This window comes from Cygnus olor, chromosome 9 (genome assembly GCF_009769625.2).
Source record: "Cygnus olor isolate bCygOlo1 chromosome 9, bCygOlo1.pri.v2, whole genome shotgun sequence".
Classification (NCBI taxonomy): domain Eukaryota; kingdom Metazoa; phylum Chordata; class Aves; order Anseriformes; family Anatidae; genus Cygnus; species Cygnus olor.
The window spans coordinates 19,385,872-19,408,855 of record NC_049177.1 but is presented as its reverse complement, the minus strand read 5'-3'; the positions used below and the strand labels follow the sequence as shown (position 1 = coordinate 19,408,855).

At 43.6% G+C, this 22,984-nt stretch overlaps 1 protein-coding gene across 1 annotated transcript in view; it reads left to right on the top strand.

The window, feature by feature from the left end:
• The first annotated feature begins 859 nt into the window (after positions 1 to 859).
• The window catches only part of KCNMB2 (potassium calcium-activated channel subfamily M regulatory beta subunit 2), a 128,393-nt gene continuing 106,268 nt past the window's right edge, over positions 860 to 22,984 (top strand). Inside the window, 1 exon segment of the mRNA XM_040566832.1 lies at positions 860 to 1,073. Within this exon segment, the coding sequence (XP_040422766.1) occupies positions 1,036 to 1,073 (38 nt within the window). The 5' untranslated portion in view covers positions 860 to 1,035.

Sequence of the window (22,984 nt, the reverse complement as noted above, 5' to 3'; positions counted from 1 at the left end):
TGACACATCCATCAGTTTTCCTTTCTGACTAACACTTGGCAAAATGGAACTGTCAAAACTTTTTAATTCAGACCAAATTGTTTGTTATTTGTTCCAAGCCACATATTAAATGTCAGTGAGAAAAGTTTCCATACAGCCGTTGTGGGCACACACGCGTTGCTACTCAGTGACCTACACCAAGGAGCAGCCCTGGAGAGGCTGAAATCCTCCGAGGGACGGTGTGAGGGCACAGCGGGGCCCAGCGGCTCCTGCTGCAGCAGTAAATCCCGCGCTTTGCCCCCTGCAAGTCCCTCCGGTCCTGAAGTCTTTAGAGGTGAAATCATCGGCTCTCCTTCTCAAGGAAGTTCTTTTTTGGCACTAAAAATACCTCTGAGGCAAGGACAGTGTGGCATATTTTCCCTGCCTGCCCATCAAGCTCCTAAAAAATTAAGTTATTAATCATCTAAACATTCACCTCTGCGGCACGAGGGCTCTCTGGCCAGAAAGTCCCATGGGCAGCTGTTTCAAATATCGCTCTGCTTCTACTGAGGATTTTTGAATTAAAAACAAAAAACTGAAGTATGGACAAATGCACCTTGTGATAACTGCTGCCTAGCACTATGCTTTTAAAGTGGTCAGCTGAGTTTCTAGTTCATATTTCACTAATTTGCTTACTTGGTCCAAAAAAGGAAGACAAAAATAATAATAATAAAAAAAAGCACACACACACACAAAACCACAAACAAACCAACCCCACATTCATTGTGCAGTTTATCTGAAGTCTACAAAAACAGCAAAGCATTGCTTGCAAGGAGGAAGAGAAGTTTGCAGCAAAATTGTTTTGTAGCAGATGTATCAATGGAAAAAGTTAGTAACTGGGAGTGTTCTCTCCTTCCCTGTCTCTCAGTTGCTATTAGTGCTGGTCTTTTGGGTGTAGCTTTCCTCTTGGGCTTCTGTGTTTGTTTTACGTATCGCTTTCCTCTTCCTTTTGGTCAGAAGCCTTTTTATGATCAGGCAAGATAATACTGAGCAGCGGCACCGAATCTGCAGGACAAAATGAGCCTTTGCTTTAAATATCCAAGAGACAAATGGAGGTAAGTAGAAACGACCAGATCAAGCTGTTTGGGTTGGGGGATTGCTGTCAGCTCATTATTTGGAGGTTGCTAATGACTAGTGCATTGGATTTGGTTTGTTTTGTTTCATTTTCCCCTGCAATTTGACTGTAATGTTAAGAATTTAAAGTCTGGCTTGAAAATATACTGAAGTAGTGATTTCATTCGGGCCTTTGGTATAGATTACAGAGTTGGTTAGGATAGAAATCCTTTAAGCAGGGTTTACTAGGCCTTCATGGCAGACCTTAAGTACATTTGCCCTCTTCCTTTTTTCCCCATCTTGCAAAGCATCTCTGTATTTCTGATTCACAGTGCACACTATAGCTAATCAGAGGGTTTATCCTGCTCCTATTATCTTCTTGTATTTCATATATTATAGAGGTTGTATTTGCTCAGCTGTACTGAATCCTATTATGAAAGCAGGGTGCAGAGGGCAGTTTCTGGATGCACAATGAATCTCTGTAACTAATAAAATACAGCATTTGCTCTGCTGGAAATATCAATGTGAAGCCATAATGCTAGAACAGAGCTGACAGGGTAAGTGATCCCACTTCATAATCCTATAATGTTGATACAGTTTGGTGGTACCAGCGTAAAAGAGATACTTAAGAGCTAAGCTGGACTCTGAGATAAATTGAAAATGGTGTCTTTAAAGGAAAACCATTCAGTACAGGATTTGATGACATTCAGATCTTTTACCCATAGGGTGCCATATCAGGCAGTTGGGTAGATGAAAAGAGTCTTGGTTATTGTGTTGTACAAACGTGGCAAAGGTTTACCAGGAGAAAGGGGTTTGTATCCAAACAAGACTACTCATGTGCATCAAGATCAGGCATTAAAAAAATAAACATTCTTGATACCCCTTCTTTCTGTTTTCTAAATTATCTTTCAAGTATCTTGAAACTTACTGAGATGTAGGGTTTTTTCCATACTGTTCAACAAATACTTCTGAAAAATCATTCCTTGTCTGCAGACTGCTTCCAATGTCAAACCCCAAGTCACATTAGTTCTGCATGCACACTTACAGTATATTTTTGGTCTCCAGCTGCATTATCATGATTTTTAGAGCTAGGTTTTCAGACTCAGCTGCCAAAAAAAGAAATCAATGTTATTTACTGTGCTCTCAGATGTGCACAAAGGTAGTTCATGTGTGAAAGAGTTCCCAAAATATTTTGTAGCATCTACACACTTCCTAGATTAGTTTATTCTCTTCACATAGACCAGACACAACACTCTTCCGTGCTGTGATGTACAAGAAAGCAGAGCTGCGTTTTGTTGAGTGAAGGATATGTAACTTATGAGAGGACTTTAGCTCTGCAAAGGTCTTAGGACAAGGACAAGCCTTGAACTGGGACATCTGAATCACCTTTGAGTCAGTCACACCACCTCTGGCTGCTCTTGTTCACTTCCTGCCTGATCTCCTCTCCCATGTAGACCCAAAAGTCCTTAAGACAGGAACTTTGCCTTACTGATTGTTCATACAGTGCTTCTATGTCTTGCTGTTAGTTAGATAGCAACATTGCACGGATGATAAATCAAGTTTGCTGGCTTTATTCTTCCCTTTTCCACAGCAAAAAGTTCACTAAAGCGGATGGAAGTTTTTACACGGCAGTAGCAGACCTCAAATTATGACAGTCAATTCATCGGTTTCATGGAAACGCTGAGTTAAACTGCATTTATGTTGGCAAACCCATGCCCAGAGGGCTGAGTCACTCTGCTCGAAGCAGCAGCTATGGCTCCTTTGAACATTTGCTTTTTCAGAGTACAGCCTTCCTCCTCCACCAAGGCCTCCAATATGCTTCTTGCTACAGAGGTTTGCTTTTTTTTACGCTGCACTGAGACAGCGTCAGTCACACTTCCCAACTACAAGCCTGGTATCCAGGGAAGAGAGAGAAAGCACTGTGTCAGGAACAAACACAGAAGGAAGACAGCTGAGTTATATTTATAATCTTGAACCACTGATGCAGACAGAAACAGGGATGTACAATCATTACTAACCTATACAGTTATTTTCATAGCCTGATTTTAAACTCACTTACATGAGGGATTATTTCCACTGCTGTTCCAGTTTGTTTGTTTGGTTGGTTTTTTTAACACAACTTGAAATGCTGCCTCCAGCCTGTGTAAAATCTGAAGGAGCAGATTCTGGCCTCATAGAAATAACCTGCTGGTTATGCATGCGGTCAGCAAAGCCACGTGAGGTACTGAGGGCAAGGTAGGACCAGCCACCCCCTCTCTCCTGAGCTCTCAGCTGGAGCTCAGACCTTGGCTTTCTGCTGTGAGCAGTTCAGAGTTACAAGTTTCTCTGCTCCTCACATTTTGCCCAAATTATTCTAGCTGGATTTCTAAAAGAGAAAGGCAGGATCTTGCTAATTGTAGAATCCAAAGTTTAAGAAAAATAATACAAAAAGAAAAGTACACAAAACAATATCCACCTGTTATATAAAAACATGCTGAGAGTCAGTGGGGAATAAAGAAAAAGAAATACTACAGCAGCCAACTAGGAGAAAACAAACAAACAAACAGCATAACACAGGGAAATTAAAAATAAAATAGAACTACTTTGAAACCTCTAAATTGGAATACACCATTAGAGAAGAGGTGACTGGTCTCCCCAGAAATTATAAGAATGGCATAATGAAGTCAGCAGGCAAATTTGAACATAGGATATAGATATATATATATATATATATATAAATAAAAGGAAAAACTATTCTATAAATGCCTGAAGTGTCAGAAAGTAAAATACTTTCAAAAGCAAAGCATTGGGAATGGGCAAAACCAGAATTTGAATATCTTCCATTCAGTTGAATTATCTACTAATCGATGCCAAATATTTGACAGCCATTTAAAATCATTTCTCAAGCTCATTAAAAAAAAGCTGCTTTCCCATCCCCTCAATTAGAGAAAAATCATCACATCTTTTTATGCTGAGAGTTAACTGATGTATGTCATGTCATATATCACTGCCTCTGCATCTGACAGGAATCAAAGCAGAGATTTTGAAAGGCAAGTGTCTTTGTTAAGCATAATTTGCAGTTCAAAGGAAGTGTTTCAGTTGTTGTTTCTTAATGAAATTTCTGCTTTTACATAAAAGATTTGTCTGACACTTTATTTCCTGGACAGTATGAAGCTATGCTGAAACCAGCAGTTATCTATTTCTGATTATACTGTGGTGTTTAAAGAAGTGGAAAAAAAATGTCCAATTTATTGCATATCCAAAACTTCTGGTAATTTATTGAGAACTACTGGCAACATTTATCTTCCAATAAATACTTTGTTCTTGATACGTGTGCAGACATTAAAAAGTATCTGAAAGTTTGGGGTCTTAGAGTTTTAGCTCAAGTTCTCTGTGCCCAATAATTTCTGCTCATACTTTCATCTTTCCTGATTCTTTCTCCAGGCCTCATTCTAAAATGGGTTTAAAATACCCAGGCAAAGGCTTTACTCAACCAGATCTACACAAAAAAGAGCAATTACCAAACAGAAGGATAAGTCATATGGAGAAAAAAAAAAATGCAACCCCTCAGAGCCTCAGATCTTGACTAGCCTCCTTCTTTAATTTTAATGCTTCTTAAGCCAGACCAGAAAGTGAAAATAAGATAGACTCTAGGAATCCTGGGTTACGAAACAAGTAATATATATATTTGTTGTTATATATATATACACACACACACAGTACTGGGCACAGGGAATTTTAATTAGCAAGAGAAGAGGTTTTTTTGTATATTGACCTAACACTGCTAACATTGTTTTGCTTGATATGCAAGAGTGAAGAGATACTTCTTGCTTGGTTGCTGAAACCTTAATGCGTGCAGGTAGGAAAGCAGAGCATACAGTATGTAACAGGTTGGAGGGAAATATAGAAAACCAGCATCAGATTTGCTTGGGGATGAAAAGTTCCAGCAGCTTTATTCACTCACTGAAGAAACCTAGGTTGAGGGGATCCGACTATAAGTTACGTAAGCTATGTAAGTTAGGAAGCTTCAGGATAGGAAAATACTGGAATATGAGGCCACAAAAAGCTGAGCTGTTGTAGAGAGCTGCTAGTAAGTCAGGAATTGATGGTAAAACCTGCAGTACCTGATATGGGTAAGCAGCTTTTAGAAGGGTACTCTGTATCCCTGGAATCATGGAATTTCACAGTATTAAGCACAGCAGATCTAGACATATATATATTTTTAATAATATTCTGTGGTTTATATTCCATGAGCTGAAAAAGGGAATACCCATTTTGTGCGAGTTCCTCAGACTGTGTAAAACAGCATAGGTTCAAAAGGATTGATTCTCATTTTCCTTAAAACTGCTCTAAAAAAGCTTTTTACATTCAGCCTGAGTGTAAATGGCAGTATGGCCTATTAACTAGCTTACACTTGCTCTTTTCCATTACCAGTTTGTTCCCCATTTTCCTGTGAATTATGTGGATTTGGAAAAAATGCTTAAAAGATTTTATGGCTAGTACAATTCAGAAACTGCATAGATGGTAACGTCCAAGAGTCGCTTGCTCTTCATCTCTAGCTGATAAGGCATTCAGAGATGCTGCCATGCAGCAGAGCCTGGGATTAGTTCTGAATTGCCTCTTCCACGTAAGCCTCTTCATGCTGTCTTGTCTCGGCCATGTACAGACATTCATTACACCCACCTTGCACTTTATACAAGAATATTTAGGGGCTCAGCTAATTTGACTGGAATTAAGATGTGGACGTTTGATGTTAGAAACCATCAATAATGTGCTGACACAATTACTCTAGCATTGACTAGTTTGGACACCGTAAGGGTGCCAGCTTGATAGCACTTTTTCCATGTTGTGCTGCCCTCCTGCCGTACCTGTCACTGTGTCATTTCCAGTGCAACGACGTGGCTTTTCCCAGCTACAGCCCAGCACCAAAGCTGGTAAGGGGCAGTGGCACAGCACGCAGCCAGGGCACAGGGAGGTCTCACCAAGGTCCTGCTGCTTGCAGACTGCCCTGTTGTCACAGGTCCTGACCCACCAGGGCTGGAGAAGGGAAAGAAAAGGATGATGCACCAAACACAGGATGTAATTCACCTTGTATAGCCTAAACAGCCTTGGTGTATTAATTAAAGGAAGCGGCCACGAGTGCTGCCTGGCTGAAGTTGGAAGCAAACCTTCACATCCCCTTCACAGTGCAGCCTCTCTTGGAGAATTGTAGGCTAATCACATTTGTTACAATTATGCTCTTAAAGGCAACCGCATAAGTACATTAGTCCAAAAAAGTCCCATCTTGCCAAAAATTTACCCATACAGATTACTACTAACAACCTTACAGCAGAAATTAGCATGTGTTTCCCATTTTCCAGTGCTAAGATCTGCATGTCTCCAAAGGATCTGCATGTTTCCTTGGAGCATTAGCAAACCACACAGATATTTCAGCAGTGAATGTTTTCTACAACAGATCAACCTCACAGAGAGAACCTATTAGCTGTTCGGCTATTAGCACATCTTTTACTCTTTACGTGTTTGTGGGTAAATCTGGAATCTCCCCTTACTGATGATTGTTGAGAACAGGTTAGAGAAACCAGAGGGAATTAGCAAAGGTAAAGCTGACTGTGCCCTAGGGCAACAGATGGACCAGGTGACTTTAAGGGGTTCCCAGGCTCCATTTTCTATGATTTCTGTAATTTGATGCTTCTGTTTCACTGACTAGACAGCTGGCCCTCTATTAGTAGACAAGTAACAGCAGCGATGCAGGGTGGTTTAGATGAAGCCAGTTTGGAGTGTTTGCTTTTGCTTTATGAGCAGTCATCCTGCTCTGGAGGGGAGCTAACAGGCTACATGCACAGCTGCTCTTTGCGTTTTCAGACATCTGAAAAGCTGAAATATTCCCAGCAAAAGAAAGGTTGTGCATGCGAACACTAGCCATTTTACAGCTTTTTGGAAAATACCCAGTTTTCCACAACAGCCTGTGATACCATTTCAGTGACATGTATTCCTCCACTGCATGGATACCGTTATTCCGACTTTAACTTTTAATTGGGGAACAGACTGCATCTGTATGTTAGGAGGCAGAAGTTCTGAAAAACAGAACAAACATTAACAGTTGTGGACCTTACTCGCCAGATGGGCCCCCGAAACCTTGATGTCTTATGAAAGGCCAGTATTGGCGTATTCAAATATAACCCAGGTTAATTAAATTAATCCTGAATATCTGACAGTATCCTGGCCCTGCCTGTTTCTCGTCTACTTGGGTCACCAGTTTCAGGTACGTGGGTCATTTGGAAACGATGCAGCACTTGGCTGTGTGTTACTGGGAGAACTGGGAGAAGGAAGGGCCTTGCCGTGCTGGAGAGGTAACAGCATCGATTCTGCTCTCACCTGCAGAAGGGTGGGGTGAAGTTGGTCACAGCAGCAGGCCCCACTGACTTCAGTGGGAGGGGAATGGCAACACTTGCAAACACTTAAATATGATTTGTGCAGCCTCGCAAACCGCTCTTGCAAAGGGAACGCCTGCCTGCCACTGTCAGTTCTGAGAGACACCAGCTTTGAACTGGGTAGCTCAGGAGTGCATCAACATCTTCCCATCGTAGCACAGCTTGGGTTTCTACCCATTTTACCAGACTGAACTTCATGCTACTGCCATAGTCAGCCTCAAACCCACATATGTTAGCCAGCTAAACACTTAAATATCCAAAAAGTTTAATATTTTCCAGTTCATTAACTGAATACCTAAACATTTTGGGGACAGATTTGCCACAGCTCCAGATCTAGTCCTGAAAATACAGGTCCTGCTGCATCTGCTCCAGGTGCTCTGAAATTACCGTGTTCCTGTCCTGTTAAACATCCCAATTTCATATTCCTTTTTGCAGATTTTCTATTCTTTTTAGCAGACATACAACTTGTTTGAGTTTCCCCGAATCCTGTGTATTACACGTGCATTCAACACTTTCAAGAGTTTTGCTAAGAGATTGAAAGACCTGGATTTAGAGCTGTCTGTCTATCACAAAGCAAATAATCTGGAAAACATGCCTGTATTTGAGCAAGAAGAGCCAAGTCCTCATGTAGCAAGAGGACTTTCATCTTCTTGCAGAAGTCTTTCTCCAAATTTGTAATCACAAATGTACGCACAGGGAAACTTGAGATTTATCCAAGTCATAAAATGCCTGGATTTTAATTCTTTCACTGCTAGGAAATACGTACAACTGCTTGCATTATTTCAGAGTTTTGTTGTTGCTGTTGGCTTTTTTTTTTCCCCCTTTTCTTTTCTAATCACTTTCTGGTCTCTTTTAAAAATACATTTCTTGAAAGGCTCCTATTTTTGTACATTAGGCATTGTAATAAATTGAAACCGATGAATGCATTTCAGACTCACGTGTTGAGTCATGAGTCCTTCTCGAGTACTCGTACTGGAGAGCAACAGGCAAAGCATGTCCATGTAAGGGGATTGGCAATAGCCTTGGAAATAGCTGTCCTCCTTCCCAGTCCGCACTCATAAGCCGTATTTCCAACTCCCCCCCCCCCTTTTTTTTTTAATAAAAGCAAATAAAAACTTTGTCTTTAGGCATCAGATATTGTCTCTGTAACAATCTCTGTATCAGTGTTATTCCATAGGATGTTAAGGGAGGCTTTGAAATTTGTTATAACCTTGGTGGCCTGAGCCTTACATCGTTAAGATTCATGGCAGTACGAGAAGATCCTTTTTTCTCTTTCATCTTTTTCAGTCAACACTAACTGAACAAAGCCAAACAAGCGGTTTGCACCGTTGTCATCCATCATATACCTACTCTTTTATTATACCCACGCAGCATGTTAAAAATCAATGCTAATATCTTGTCAGTTATTATTAAACTGTTTTTCAATGCTCTAAATCCCCAGAATGCCCGAGCTGACGAGGTGACCAGAGCCAAACCATTCCCAGCGCTGCTGGCTCAGAAGCACGCTGCCTTCCTGGGTCCTGGCGTGCCTGCCCTAGCCCCCAGCTGCCACCATGCCCCCACCCTGCCCTCAGCTCTGCTGCTTTGCTCCTGCCCACTTTGAAGAGTTCCCTTTTCTGCCTGCAGCACATGTCTGACTTGCCTTTTGCCTCCTTTTACCCAAAGTATATGCTTTCATGTAACTGCGTGAGCTGTACTGCCCCAGGGAACCAGCTAGGGACTGCTTTTTGCTGCTTTCGCTGCGTATGTGAGCTTTGCAGTCCTATCACCAAGCCAGTTAGAGAAGTGCCTGGTTTCTTCCCCAGTGTGTTGGTAAGGTGTACCTTATTGTACCTTATTGTGCGTTTTGTTAAGCCAAAGGTGTGACAGGGATCTTAGGAGGCCCCAGGCACAAGCACTGATCCAGCTCCTCACGTAACGGTGAAGCAGTGCTCGGGCAGGACAGGTTTTCAGATGTCGATGGCCTCTTGTATTTCCAGGTCCTAGCCAGGAAAATGTGTTGAAAAACCATTGGAAACAATTTATAATCTAATTTTGTGGACTTGAATAGTTCAAGTAAACATTTGAGCACGTTTGTTAAGGGAAACAAACTGCCATTCTGAGCAGCTGGAGGTTTAACCATCCCCAGAGCAAAGTCCATCAAACCTAGAGATGTGGCAAACCACCAGACAGCTGCATGTGTGTCATTTTGATGGTCACACAGGAATGCCCTCTGGGCAGGAGAGGATTTATGAACACTCTCTGAAACCCCCAATGTCTCATTTCTGAGCTTCCCATGGCAGTATATTTCTTCTTCCATTTTCACTTTGCTCTTAAAGCTTCACTCTCCATTTAAACCCTCTAAGGAAACTCCCTGCAAGATAGATGTACATTACCCTTTCAGGAGAAAGCGAACCTCTTTCAAAAAAAAAAAAAAAAAGAAGAAATCTATTTAATAATGTCCCTCATGTCTCTCTCTCTCTCTCTCTCTCATCTTCTCTAAATATTAGTTCAGAAAACAGCTTTCACTTATAGCAATTTCACTGCCATAATCCAGACAGTATGGATTATTTTTGCAGTGACAGCCTAATGCTAATTTGCAGGAGTAGAAGGCAATTTGCTATCCTAACGAATTACTTTTGTCCTTGGATGAAACCGACAGCAAAGACCATGCCCCTGGTTAATTGGAACCACTAGATAGATATCCATAATGTTCTATATGTGAAGCCTAGTGTTGGAGATGTTATTAACATTCAATTTAACTCCTACGGAATTAGAACTAAAGCATTATACTCATTTCTAAGCGGAAACCTCCTTTGAAATAGCTTGATGCACTGTTTTGAAAGATGTCAAAAGATCACGTCTTTGTAATGACCAGGGAGACACGGACCCCACACAACTGGCTGTACAACTGATTCTTCTCAGAGCTGCCCATCACAGATAGCTGTATACAGCACATATTAAGCTAATAAAAATAAATATATATTTTTTAAAATTACAAAACCACTTAATTCACTCTGATTGTGGGATACCAATGTATCACGGGGCCTAAATTCAAGTCCAGCCATGTAACATAAAAAGCCAGTGTGTCAAGTACAAGATTTGGTGGACACCTCCCCTAACTACACTACCACTTAGGAACCCTTAGTGTCCGGACCCTTCAAAGCCCACTTGCTTATGTTAATGCATGCAACACTGCTGCTGGTCCGGATACCTGGTCATGAAGCTAGGAGTGCTTAGAGCTGTGTAGATAATCCCTGCCTGCCAGAAGGAAGGTAAAACGTGGAAGAAAATCCTCTTCAAACCATGGTATGATAAGAGTGCCACCCACTGAGCCTGTACGACGGCTAATCAGCGGGGGCACAGGGAGCAGGACCAGGGCATGGAGACAGGACAGCAGGACGGCTGTACCACGCACAGCTCCGCCAAGGCTGGAAGTGCAGCTCTGCTCGTCATACTCTGCCCAAGACCAAACAAACTCTTCCCTGCCCACGAACCGTGGAGCTTGGCCAACAGCAAGCAGCGCTGCCTGCAGATCTAAGCCAACACGTGAAAGCACACCTGCCAACATATTTGCATGAATTGTTGTACCCACAGCTGAGTTCAGTACAAATACTATTTGTTGAGGACAGAAAGTGATTAGCATCTAGCAACTGGCTCTTGGTAGAGTCACCTTCAGACTAGTCAAGCACAGTCCTACTTAATCTGCCTGTGTTTCCAGAGCGCTGATCACCATGTATCTTTGCATCGCTGCCATCCATCACACCACCAGTTTCTCATCTAAATACTGCCAGCAGCACTGTGAGTAGCTCAGCTCTGACACTCCCTCCTTCTCCCTCTGCGTCTTATTATTAAAGTTGCTGCTGGCAAAGAAAAGGAAAGTGGCTGTGTCCACAGTGACATTAGCAGAACTGGCAGCTTAATCAATGCCGATCCGTCCCCCCTCAGCTCCTCTTCTCTGCTGCTCCTTTTTGAGGCAGAAGAGCCCTGTAAAATCACCACTGTACCCAGTCAGTCAGAAATACTGCATATTTTCCAGAAAGCCTTCGGTGTCCTGACTGCCGCCAACTGTACGTGCTATGTCCCCCTTTGTCACCCAAGGTCCCCCAAGTGGAGCCACTGCCAGGACTCCCTGAGCACACACTGCTCTCTTGGTCAGCAGGAGCATCTCTGGCAGCAGGCAGGCAGATCGGGGAGCCCTTCTGCTCCCTGCAGGTTAGTCATGGGGCAAATAGGATTACAAGAGCACCAAAGGCAAAGGAGGCCACCAGAAAGGCTGGGTGCAACCAAAGAAACTTGTTGAAAGGTTTTCCAAAGCCTTGGAGGCTGGGAAGTTTGTGAATAGTCCCCAGTCTCTCCCATTCCAACAAACTGTGGCTTTTCAGTTTGAAAAGGGGCAGACGGACCTCCGCTAGCGATACAGCACTGCTCGCTCATTGCCACCAGTCCATCGCTGAGCAAGAGCACAGACTCTGGAGGGGAGCAGAGCTGCAGATATTTCCTAACGTGCACTGCAGGGGATTCACCAGGACATGATACTCCTGGACTCCAGGACCCTCGCTAAGTCAGGCAGCCCTGGCAGGCAGGCACGTGTGCGGGTACAGGGCAGCTGCTGCCCCTATAGCCATCATTCTTCCAGTGCATCACAGCGTGCTTCTCTGACACTACCTTCTTTGCAAAATAAGGTCAAGGAGCATTTAGGTACCATGCTGTGCAGGTTTCCCTAATGTGTTACTGCATTTCAGGGGAAGCAGTTCCATCTGGTCGATATTCCCACTGTTGTAGCTGCAGGGAGCGGGTTGTTTACTATCCCTAGATCACAGTGATATGAGCCTAATCAACTCTTCTCAATTTTCAGATCTCACTGAAAAGCGTTCCTTGTCTTCCTTGTCAGTACTGCTTATTTTTCCTCTTCCACTAAGCTATTATTTAATTCACTGGCAGTAGCTAGCACTGACAGGCAACAAACACAGTTCGTAGGGCTGATCTAGGCCACACTCTGAAGCTGAAGGACTCTGATCCTAATGGTCACACAAGTTTGGACAAAGAGCTGTGTCCCAGTTTCCCCATCTTTGACATAAGAATGATGTTTCTGCTCCCAAGGGAGGCTGGAATGAGTATACCCTAGAAATACTCAACGCTAAACACTGCTACCAGTCTAGTTATCATTTTTATAGTGTAATGGCTTGTACAAGTTAGAGAGTAGAGGACAGCCTTATAGTTATGGGGTGGAATGGAGTATGGGAGATCCAACCTCAGTTCCTGGCTCGTACACTGGTAACAGGAGAGACCCTAGCCAAGGTCTGGGCTTCAAGCCTCCCCCTCTAGTACAGGAAATAGAACTTCTCCCTCTTGGGAAATTCTTATTTGTGTTTGCAAAGATACTTGTTACTGTCATTTTTAACTGAATAGCTACTTGTACAGTTCTAGTATGGATTCAGTTTATAAATAAAGGACAAGAAGGAATAACTGCAATTATGAGAAGCTTTGCAATACTCAATCAACATCTGTTTTCTTGTTATTTAATGAATTATTGCACACCAAAATTAATTCAACAAGGGAAAAGGCTTTCACAGCCAATGCTGACTTCAGTGACTTCAACAGTTATTCACAACATTGAGCGAGACAGCAATTACTTTTGCCCCTTTCACTGCAAATAAGGAGAGCGCCATCAGACCCAATACCTACTACAAAAATCAAACAAGATTACTTAGTCTGGAAAACAAACCACATTCTTTGTGGATTTTCTTGTTAGCATAGTTTCTAGACAAGCATCACTACCAAAGTTCAAAGCATTAAAGCGGTGCCACGCCTGATATAGCAGCAGCTCCACGCAAGTTTTGAAGGAACACACAGAAGCCCAAGGAGGACAATTAGCGTCAAGTGCTGTGTGCAGGCAGAGTCTGTCCCACTGCCTCCCCTGCCCACCGGCTGCTCTCCGTGGCCACCCCGATGTGCCTATGAAATCCTGCTTCACATGCTGTGTTTTGCTTTTTCCTGTGTTTCCTGAGCAAACGCTCAAGCAGCTTATCTCCATGAAGCATCTGGCGAGTGGAGCTCTGTGGGGCCCTTGTCTTGCAGCAGTTCTCCCCGCGTGGCACACACACACTTCTGGCCTTATGGTCGGTGGCTGACCAACTGGTGCAAATCGAATTCTGTGGAGTTACACACAGACCAGCTGGCTAGTTGGCCTTATCGATTTTCATAGCTCTTGATCCCCTGCACGCTCATATCAATTTATTGGCATTTGTAAAGTTACTCCCAGATCTGGCCTCCCTGCAGACCAGTGCCTAGGCCTGCCCAGACCGCGCTTTTATTGCAATTATACAACTCTCTCCGCTGAGAACATCTTCCCTCAACCCTCTTCTTCTTCCATCTAGACCAATTTTTGATCTAGATTACAGGGTATTTCTTAAATGGGTTAAGAATATCTGGAGTAACAAAGATGCTCAGCAGGACGCCAGCTGTACGCTGGCACTTTAGGTACAGTGGTAAGGAGAGCTTTGTTACAACAAAATGTGCCTTTGGGGAACTGGATGGGCAAGAAGACTGTGGTTTGAGCTATGTCTCCTCTCCCAGAAGGAGACAACCAGTGACAGAGCCCAGGGTCCTGTGGGAGAAGAGCTGATCAGGGAGAGGGAATCAAGGCCTCATTCTACAAGTTTATCCTTCTGAAAGTTTGGAACAGAGATAAACCCTTCCCTGCATTATGCTGCCCTCTGGAGCAAGACAGAGGGCTCCTGATGGTACTGTTCAAGCAGGAGAGCAATCAATAATCTCAGGTCTGCGTCTACATTACTGTTGTTTCCAAAACATTTTCCCTGCACAGAGTCTTATTCATGAGTATTAATGATAAAATTGCTTGCTGATGTGCTTTAACTACAAAGCTAATCATGGTAGCCTGCTCGGCTCCATACACCACTTCCTGCTGGAATATCAGGCTTTGATTAAAGAAAGAGAAATTTATAGATTTACATGATGTTGCTGCTCATCACATGAGAGCAAGGTGACTTGGATGTACTCCTTCAATAACCACACCTAAATACTCAAGCATAACCCCACTGCATTCAGCCTTCCCCAGGGCCCTCTGTGGCCAGAAGATTTTTGTCAAGGTGGTGAGGGACTGCCAAAAGTACCCAGGGAGACTGGCTGATGATTCAGTATGGCCCCAGGAGTAAGAAATATTCTCTGCTTAGTTGGGGTGGTGACCAGCACATTATGAACCTGGAAATGAAAATGCAATCACCATTACAAGCACCAACATCTAAAAGGCACTACCTTTCAGCTCTCCAGGACCGGTGAGAACAGTGATGAATTAGCTTGCTAGCTTGATGGTGGCAGGGTTCGTTGAAAAGACTAGGTTTCCAAAATACCTGCATTGCATAAGAGCTTTTGTATAGAGTATAACCACAGCTTGCATAAGCTGAAGGTAATGGGAAATGAAGTGAAAAAGGGTGAAAGAAAGCACCTGGTTGTAAGGAATGGGTAAAAGAGCAAGGTGACTCTGGCATTGCAGTGGTGAGGGACTTGTCTCACTTGTGAAAATTATTTTTGTTCTCCTTTCTCTCTGGTTATATCTCTATTGGCTGTTTGCCCATTTTATTCCAGGACTGTCTTCTAATAAGTATTTATACATTCATCAAAGATCTTGTGCAAAGACAATATGACTATAAGCTGCACCTCATAAACATCAGTATAACAGCATTAGAAACACCTGCCGCCAGCCACAGAGGGAGAACCCTGGGTGAAAAGGAAGCGTCACAGAACAGAGACCCTGTCTTAAGTGATGTTTTTGTCCTTAGTTGTGTTCTGTTTATGCAAGGGTCAGGCCTACCTTAAAATATGATCAATAGGAAGGATTGGAAAAACAATTGCACACAAAATGCTGCTCTGCTCCAGTTTGTATCAGTCTACAGATTGTATTGCCCATCTGTCCCACGCAGAGCCCTGCCATCAGCTCGGCTTTGACCACAGCCCTCTGCCAGCTACTGCAGGAGCTGTGCAGCTCAGGAACGGCTCAGCCCACAGGATTAGAGGATGAACCCACTGTTGGCCTGAGCAGTAATAGGCACAGGCAAGGTGAGATCTTCGTGTACTCATCAACTTTCCTAGTAAACAGACTGAGTTTCATCCTTATTCTGTTATCCCTGTCTCATTTTCCCCAGCAGACACGTAACATGGCTCTAGTTGCATACAGCCCTCTCATCTCCTTGTCTGTTTGACACCTATTTCCTTGTCCAGAAAGTAATTGCAACCTTAAACCTCAGTCACGTGCCCCATCCTCTTGTGAAGGGTTGGACTGACCTGACTCCCCTCCAACCTCCTCTTGTCCTCCTGATTTCCACCCCTTTCCTCACAGCTTCCCCGCCTCATCCCAGAGTGAAAACAAGCATCTCTCCAAGGCAGACTGACCTTCACAGCTATATTAATAAGGGAATTAAGACTAATTGGAGGAAGTGGTGTTGCCTCCATACATAGCATTATACTAAATTGCTGCACCTATTTCTAGTATACATATTTTCTCATGAATGCTTAAATACCAAAGCCAGTTCAGAGCCATAGTAATGGCAAAAATGCTGTAGAGGACAAATCTGTTTCTTAGCTTATCCAACTGCTAGAGTTAGATAGAGAAATGAATTAATTCCAACACAAAAGTAGTTCTATGAGGAGAAAATATCAGTCATAAAGAACCGTTTAATCTTTCAGGAAAAGGTGTCTGGAAAAATGTCTGGAAAAGATGTTTGAAAGCAGCCAGCTGAGCTGCAGTCAACAACAAGGGTGACTTCTTCTAGTGACTATCAATGTCAGCATCGATGGCAGATTTCTTGACCAAAACAGGGTCAGATGACATTCGTGACCCCCCAGAAGTTTTAACTCTATTATATCAGGATCTTCAGACACACAAAAAGATTTACTTGGAAAAAGCTCTACCCTTACAGTGAGAGGGATTACTTGGTGATAAGGCATGGTCTCTATCCCACACGGGGCAGAACTATTCTCAGTTTCTTTCCACGGTAACTTGCCCCTGCCCATCCTGGTGCTGCCTTGGGGCAGAGTGGCAGAGGCAGGCGAGAGGACAGAGGAGGTTCAGGGGGGGAAGCAGGGGTCTGGCAGGCCAGGAGGGGTCCAGGTACTGCCAACAGGGCGCTCTCTGTGATAGCAGGATGAGCAAGCACACCTAACCACAAAATGCCCCGTTCCCCAGCCTCCTGGGGAAGGCAGGCTGCCCAGCCACGGCAGGCAGCACCAAGCTGGACCAGGACTGTGAGACTCAGGAAGGTTGGGCTCGCCCTGCCTTCATCCCCAAATCCTCTGTGATGCTGGGAAAACTGCACTCTGTCCTCAAGCCCCATAGTTTTGCAGGCCCTCACTGGGACCCCCTTTCTCCTGCCACCCTCCCGCAGCACCCAGCTGCGAGCCCCTCGCCGCGGCCTCTAGGTGCTGCTCTGCCACCGCCGTGGGCAGGCGCGGCGAGGAGGGGGCGCGCTGCCTTCCCCCACTGTGGGAGGAAATAACAGCAGTCCTCACCCCCAGAAAGGGCATTTTTAAAGCATCTCGGTCGCCCTTGTGTAGACCAACACAAAGGGCGAGGGCATCCAGCCGTAGCTGACTGTTTTCTGCAGGGATTGCAGCAGAGGGAATCAGCCCGAGCGGTGCAGTCTGCGTCACGTTTTGAGTCTGCGACAGCCGTAGCTTAGCTTTTCATGCTTCCAAAGAAAAAAAGAGGTTAAACTGAGTTAATGACATTGTCATGATAGGAGTTAACCCTGGTAGGTCAAGAGCAAAGATACAGGTGATTTGTCTGTCAGAGAAGGAAAGCAGTAATGCACAGGGGGCTGATTCTTGAAGGCAAGGCTTAAAGCTTCAGGCATTAACAGATTAACATTTTGCATAATTAGACAATTAGACATTGATCGCTATCAAAAAGCATACTATGGACACCATCAATTTATCACCATGCCCCGACCAGTGATGGAAAATTTGAACATGTACCAGAAAGCCTATTAGTTGCCTCTCCACTAGGAACTTTGCTCAGACATTTGGCAAAGCTGTGTCTCATTTGCCGCTTCGTTAATGAGTGACAAACATTCCCTTGTTTCCGGGGGCAACCTGCTGAACACAGCCACTGACTGCTCCCATTGCCTGCACACTACTGCCGTGAGCCTACAGTTTTGGTGGGTTCCCACACAAAAGTGCATTTTGCAGTACGTTCCCTCCAAACTATTTCAGAGCTACACTGTTAACCTGCCTTTTGCCAGCCACCTTCATTCCTCTGTGGTTTCGCAGAGCAAACTCTTCCTGTTTGAGTGGATACACAGCCTCCGGGCAAAACTATCAGCAAAGTACAGTTTCTCAAGTGCTAAGCAGGGAAAGGCATCTAGGTAATCCATCCTGATGCTGGAGGTATTACTGCCAGAGATATAAGGCCCCCACCATATCATGCTGTCCCTAGGTGGGTATTGCTGCAGTGACTCACCCAGCTGCCACCGCTGCCCAGGTCCTGGTGAATAGACAGACAGGTTTCCAAAAGATGATTTTGTATGGAACCAATTTTGACTTCTTACTTGTTTATCCAAATCCATGCACTTCCCCCTGTGCGCACATGCATACACCACAGCTTTCTTGCATTGGGAATTGGAACATTATTTCTGATTTTTTTGGTATTTGTTGATATTGCTGCAGGCATTTGGGTTTTGAGTGAAGAGAAGTGAAGGCAGTGTATGCTTTTCAATACTGGTATATGCATGCATCTGTGTGCATGTTCTACATTTAATGCAGTGTCACTAGTACCTGGTATTTTGCTGCTGGAAAAAGAGTGGGTACCACGCATGTCTTTAGCACTGCAAGCATCATCTCTTGCCCTGTTTTACAAGGCCTCCTGTAATTAGGTTTTATGTGAGAGCTCAGAGGCCGTTTTCTGTGTCAGACAATGCCTCAGCAAATTTTGGCTAAAGATTGAGGATTAGTATCAACGGGAATGAAGCCAGAATTTATAGCAGAAGCACAGATTTTATTTTTCACTGAATTGAATCTTAACAAATATCAGTGGGTGTGATAATTGACTTGTTGGATGAAATATGTTTTAATCATGTCATTTGTTCCAAAACACTGTTTCTAGTATTTTCTCTATGGGTTGATTTATTAATACCACCTTGCAAACTGAGAAACTGGGGCTTTTCCCTTCCAGCCTTTAACATGGATGAAGTGCTGTGTTTGGGATTACTAACTCAGACTCATTGTAATCTTCCCTAAAACACAGAGATAATTATCTGCTTTTATTGCAGCAGATGCTCTTGCAAGGCCTCCTGTAACTCTGTGTTACTTGGGGCCAGCATACCATGAGCTACATCATGCTGTCAGGGGTAAGGGCTGTTCTGCAAGCTGAGGCTGTCCTCCTCCAAGTGTCAGGGGCTGGGAACCAACACTGAAGAGTCCAGCAAAGGAAAACCTGCTCATAGGCGAGTACAGGTTCTCCGTAGCTGGAAAACACTTCCAGTTAAAAGTACAGTCATTACTAAAAATGGATTCAGGTCAGTTTTTTCAGTGCTTTCTCTCAGATAGGATATTCAGCAAGTTGTCCTAGTCTCCAAGTGCGCTTTCTCTGCCCAGTATGGAGAGGCTGTTTCCTTAATCAAGAGTCACCTCATGTCAGCTGTCTTCCTGGCCCCTTTCCTCTCCTGGATTTACTTTCTATTTAGTTGATCCTTAAAAATTCTTCTCAACATAAAAATCAAACAGTTGCCACCATCACAGGGTGATGTTTATGTCCATCTTAGAGACAGCTGCAACTTCCTTCCCCCCTGCCCCTTCTCCCTTCCTTTTCACTCTCTCCAACTAGCTCCGTAGCCTCACACAACACACAAGTTCAGTTTAGAACTAGGGAAAGAGGTCAAATAACACAGTCATTGTTAATAAGACAAACTCCTCATTTTCTGAGGATAGAGATTACATTTAGCACTGGGAGGAACCTTTACTGCAGGTGTGTAGGATGCTGAGATACGCACTACAGGTATTTTAGGCTTCTCAGAGGCCTTTCAGGATCCCACATTAAGCATTCTCACCGCCCCAGTCTACCAACACTGGCCTAAACCAGACACTGTGCCACCCCTGAGTCACAGACATTTTCTGTCAAATACCTGAGATTTGTACGTACTTAATATTGGTGCATAATATTTATGCTTAGGCATGTTTTCTTATAAATTATTTCTTAGAAATAAAGCACTAACAAATGGGAGTTACAATGAAATGAGACAGCAGTGATAACACCATTTGATGTATTTGGAGCAATTATTGGGTTAGATCAGATAATGAAGGTGTAAAATAGATAAACACTGGCATCTCTAATATTCGTAATAAATTCTAAGACATTGAAAAGACTTCATGATATCAACAAATAACAATTCATAACACTAATGACAACAACCTCATACAAGAAGTGATATTTAGAGTGCTAGTCATTAAAGCAAAGCGTCCCAAAATGCAGAAACCGTCACAGAACTGTATAAAACTGATCCATCCAACATGTAAAACAATCAGAACAGTTCTTGTCCTCAGCTTCTCGGCTCTGTATCTCACACAACGCCTTTTGCTGTTTTGGTTTCATCTTCACATGTGCAATGGGGGGTGACCACTGCTAATGAGAAGAGTGACTTTAATACCCACTGCTTTAGCATTAGCAAATACTGTACTGGTTCTTCTACCTGACAGAGAAGAATTTGCTATAGCAAACTGTTTTATGCTGCCTATAAGTCACCAAGTTTATAATGAGGGAAAAAGAAGGAAAAACATACTCTGTACCAAAGCCACAGGGAAGGGTCTGAAGCACGATGCGTGGGGTGACGTTGCTGCTGGTAATGCCCAGGGTCACTTTTCACCCTCTCTCACCCAACGTACGTGTCCCATGATGGAAGCAGCAGAGGTGACTAGGGTGTATGGCAGAAAACTACAGCATGGGCCCTTTGGGGTGGCAGCCTCGCAGGGCTACCCCATAGCTGCACCTACCTCTACTGCTCTGCAACTTGGTTCACACTTCAAGTGCAGCCCTGTCAAAGCGAGAGGGGTAGGTGTCTCCTTTACCAACTGATTCTCGCTTCTGAATTCACCATGAGGACAAAAATCAAACCCAGCAACAAACCTGCTGAGGCCAAACAGCCCCCAGATTAGCAATATGTTGTAATAAGCCATGAGAGCTCTGCGGGGTCTGGATGTCACTGGGGATAAGGAGCAGCGGCGTGACACCAGATATCTGTCAGCATTAGCAGACTAATAATGTCTCACAGAAGGTAGGGCTGTGACTTCTCCTTCAGGATTTCCTCATCATCTCACAGCTAGGAAGCCAAGGCATAATAACCGTGTTTGTACAAGAGATTCCTTTAGCCATAAGATCATGTTCCAGCAACAGCTGCCCCTGTGAGAGGCACTTGCACCGCATCCCAACTTAATGCCATGAAACCAGACCCCGACACAAGCTGGGTTTCATCAGCCCCCCTCCCCTTCAAAGAGCAGACAAAATATACTCTGCTGTCACACTGAGCTTAGCCTTGCAGCAGATGTGGTATGTTTACAAGTGATAGCCATTCCTGTCACTGGTTGTCATATATTGAAATTAATTTCTCAGACAAAAATCTGCTTTATTGGAGATGGAAATGAGCGGCAGCCACATCACCGCAAGCACAAGTGTGTGGCCAGCAGGGCAGCCACAACATTTGTGACAAAAACAGCCTTCCCCACTGTTCCCTTCCCCCCTTGTAATAACTTAGTTATAGTACCATCTTTCCAAGACAACTAAATGCACACATTTTTCTTTTTGCAGTTGACTGCTGCAGAGTGGCTATGCTTGAGAAAATTAATTTTTATCATTTTAATCATCTAATCTTCATAAACCTTTTAACACAAAAACAAAAACTACTTAATGCGCAGCAAGATAATTAATATTGAAAATAGACTCGGCAGGGGAACTGTAGTACCTGCTGCCTTGCATTAGGCTCTCAGAATAATGAATTAGCCAGGAGTTTTAGGTAAGGCTGTGAGAACAACATAAACAATACCAACACAAGCACTGCATCCATTTGCTTTCCATATATCACAGCAAGTACCTACATAGAGTGATGATAGCCCACCATTAAGAGTACCTTCACCGATATCCCTGCTGAAACCTTAGTGACTCTTTCCAAAAAAATCTTTCATTTTCAAAAATATCACTTTATATCTGACAACAAAAACGTAGTGGTTTACCTGGTCCAGAAGAGAAGAGCTTGCCTTTTCCCCTTAACCCAGCCAGTCTTCACCTGCGTGAGGGGAAGGATTTGCAGCTGGGCCTTGTTAGCCTGGAAGCTTAGAGGGGGTCAGACTTGGTTAGCTGGTTAGGAGAAAAGCTTTTTAGCTGGACCAGAAGCCTAACAAGAGGATCTCAGCTGCCCTAAGGGACAGTGGACCTAGATAGTCCTTTTCCCCTAAAACAGCAAATTCCAGTTGGAATTCCAGTCAAAACAGTGTGGAGAGAGAGAGAGAGAGAGCGCAAATAAACCTTTCTGTTAAGTGCATCTCCTTTAAGCAATGTCACATAACTCATTAATGCTGAGAACTATGTGCAGCCCCACAGTCTGAAAGCACCCCAAAATGCCAAAAATAACGTGTGCACTTACTAAGCACTTAACGTCTTCAAAGCGCTATACCAATATTAACTAATTTTTTAAGGAGCTAATTACTGAGGGAAAGACATTTATTACTTTTGTGAGCACGCACATTGGGTGCATGCCAGGTATCCTTTGAAGGACCCCACTGAACTTGCTGGGGCTGGGGCTTGCTTTGGGGGTTGTGGTGGGGACCTGCCTTCTGCTTCGTAGGAAGACACTGAGCTTAGGAGGACCCAGTGGCAGTGGTTCCCATCCTGACCCATCACTGCAGCCAAAATCCACAAGGGGCCATTTCCAGATTTGCCCCTTCCAATCTCTATGGCAGTCTGTGCGCAAATCCGTGACTAATCAGCGTGCATGAAATAATTGTTATATCCCACAGTCACAGTGACTTCACAAGGCACTGCTCAAAGATGTGAGCTTAAAAAACCTGCACAGAAAATAGGAAAAGGTGGGGAGGAAATCAAATGTGAATAAGATTCATTTAAAGCTCAGTAGGGAATGGATAAGGATAGCAAAAAAAAATCAGAGTGAATTAATGCTGCCAAAGGATTGAAAGGGAATACGAAAGATGCTTATTACACGAGCACTGGGGAAAGGCAAGCAAAAGTTGTAGAGAGAATGCATGTCTATTAATTAGTAAATTGGGGTGGGTATGGAACTGATGATGACTAGAATTTATCTTTAATTAGACAGATGAAAGAAATTCAGAAATAAGGAAAAGCCAATAAAATATCTCTTCCTAGTCAACATGTGAGGAACTACTTGAGGTAAAATGAGCCTATAGGTAAACCTGATATGGATGAGCCCAGGATATTGGGGGAAGTGGTGAAAATGCCATACTCCATGTGATTCTCCAATTGTGAACATAAGACTAAGAAGTGACTA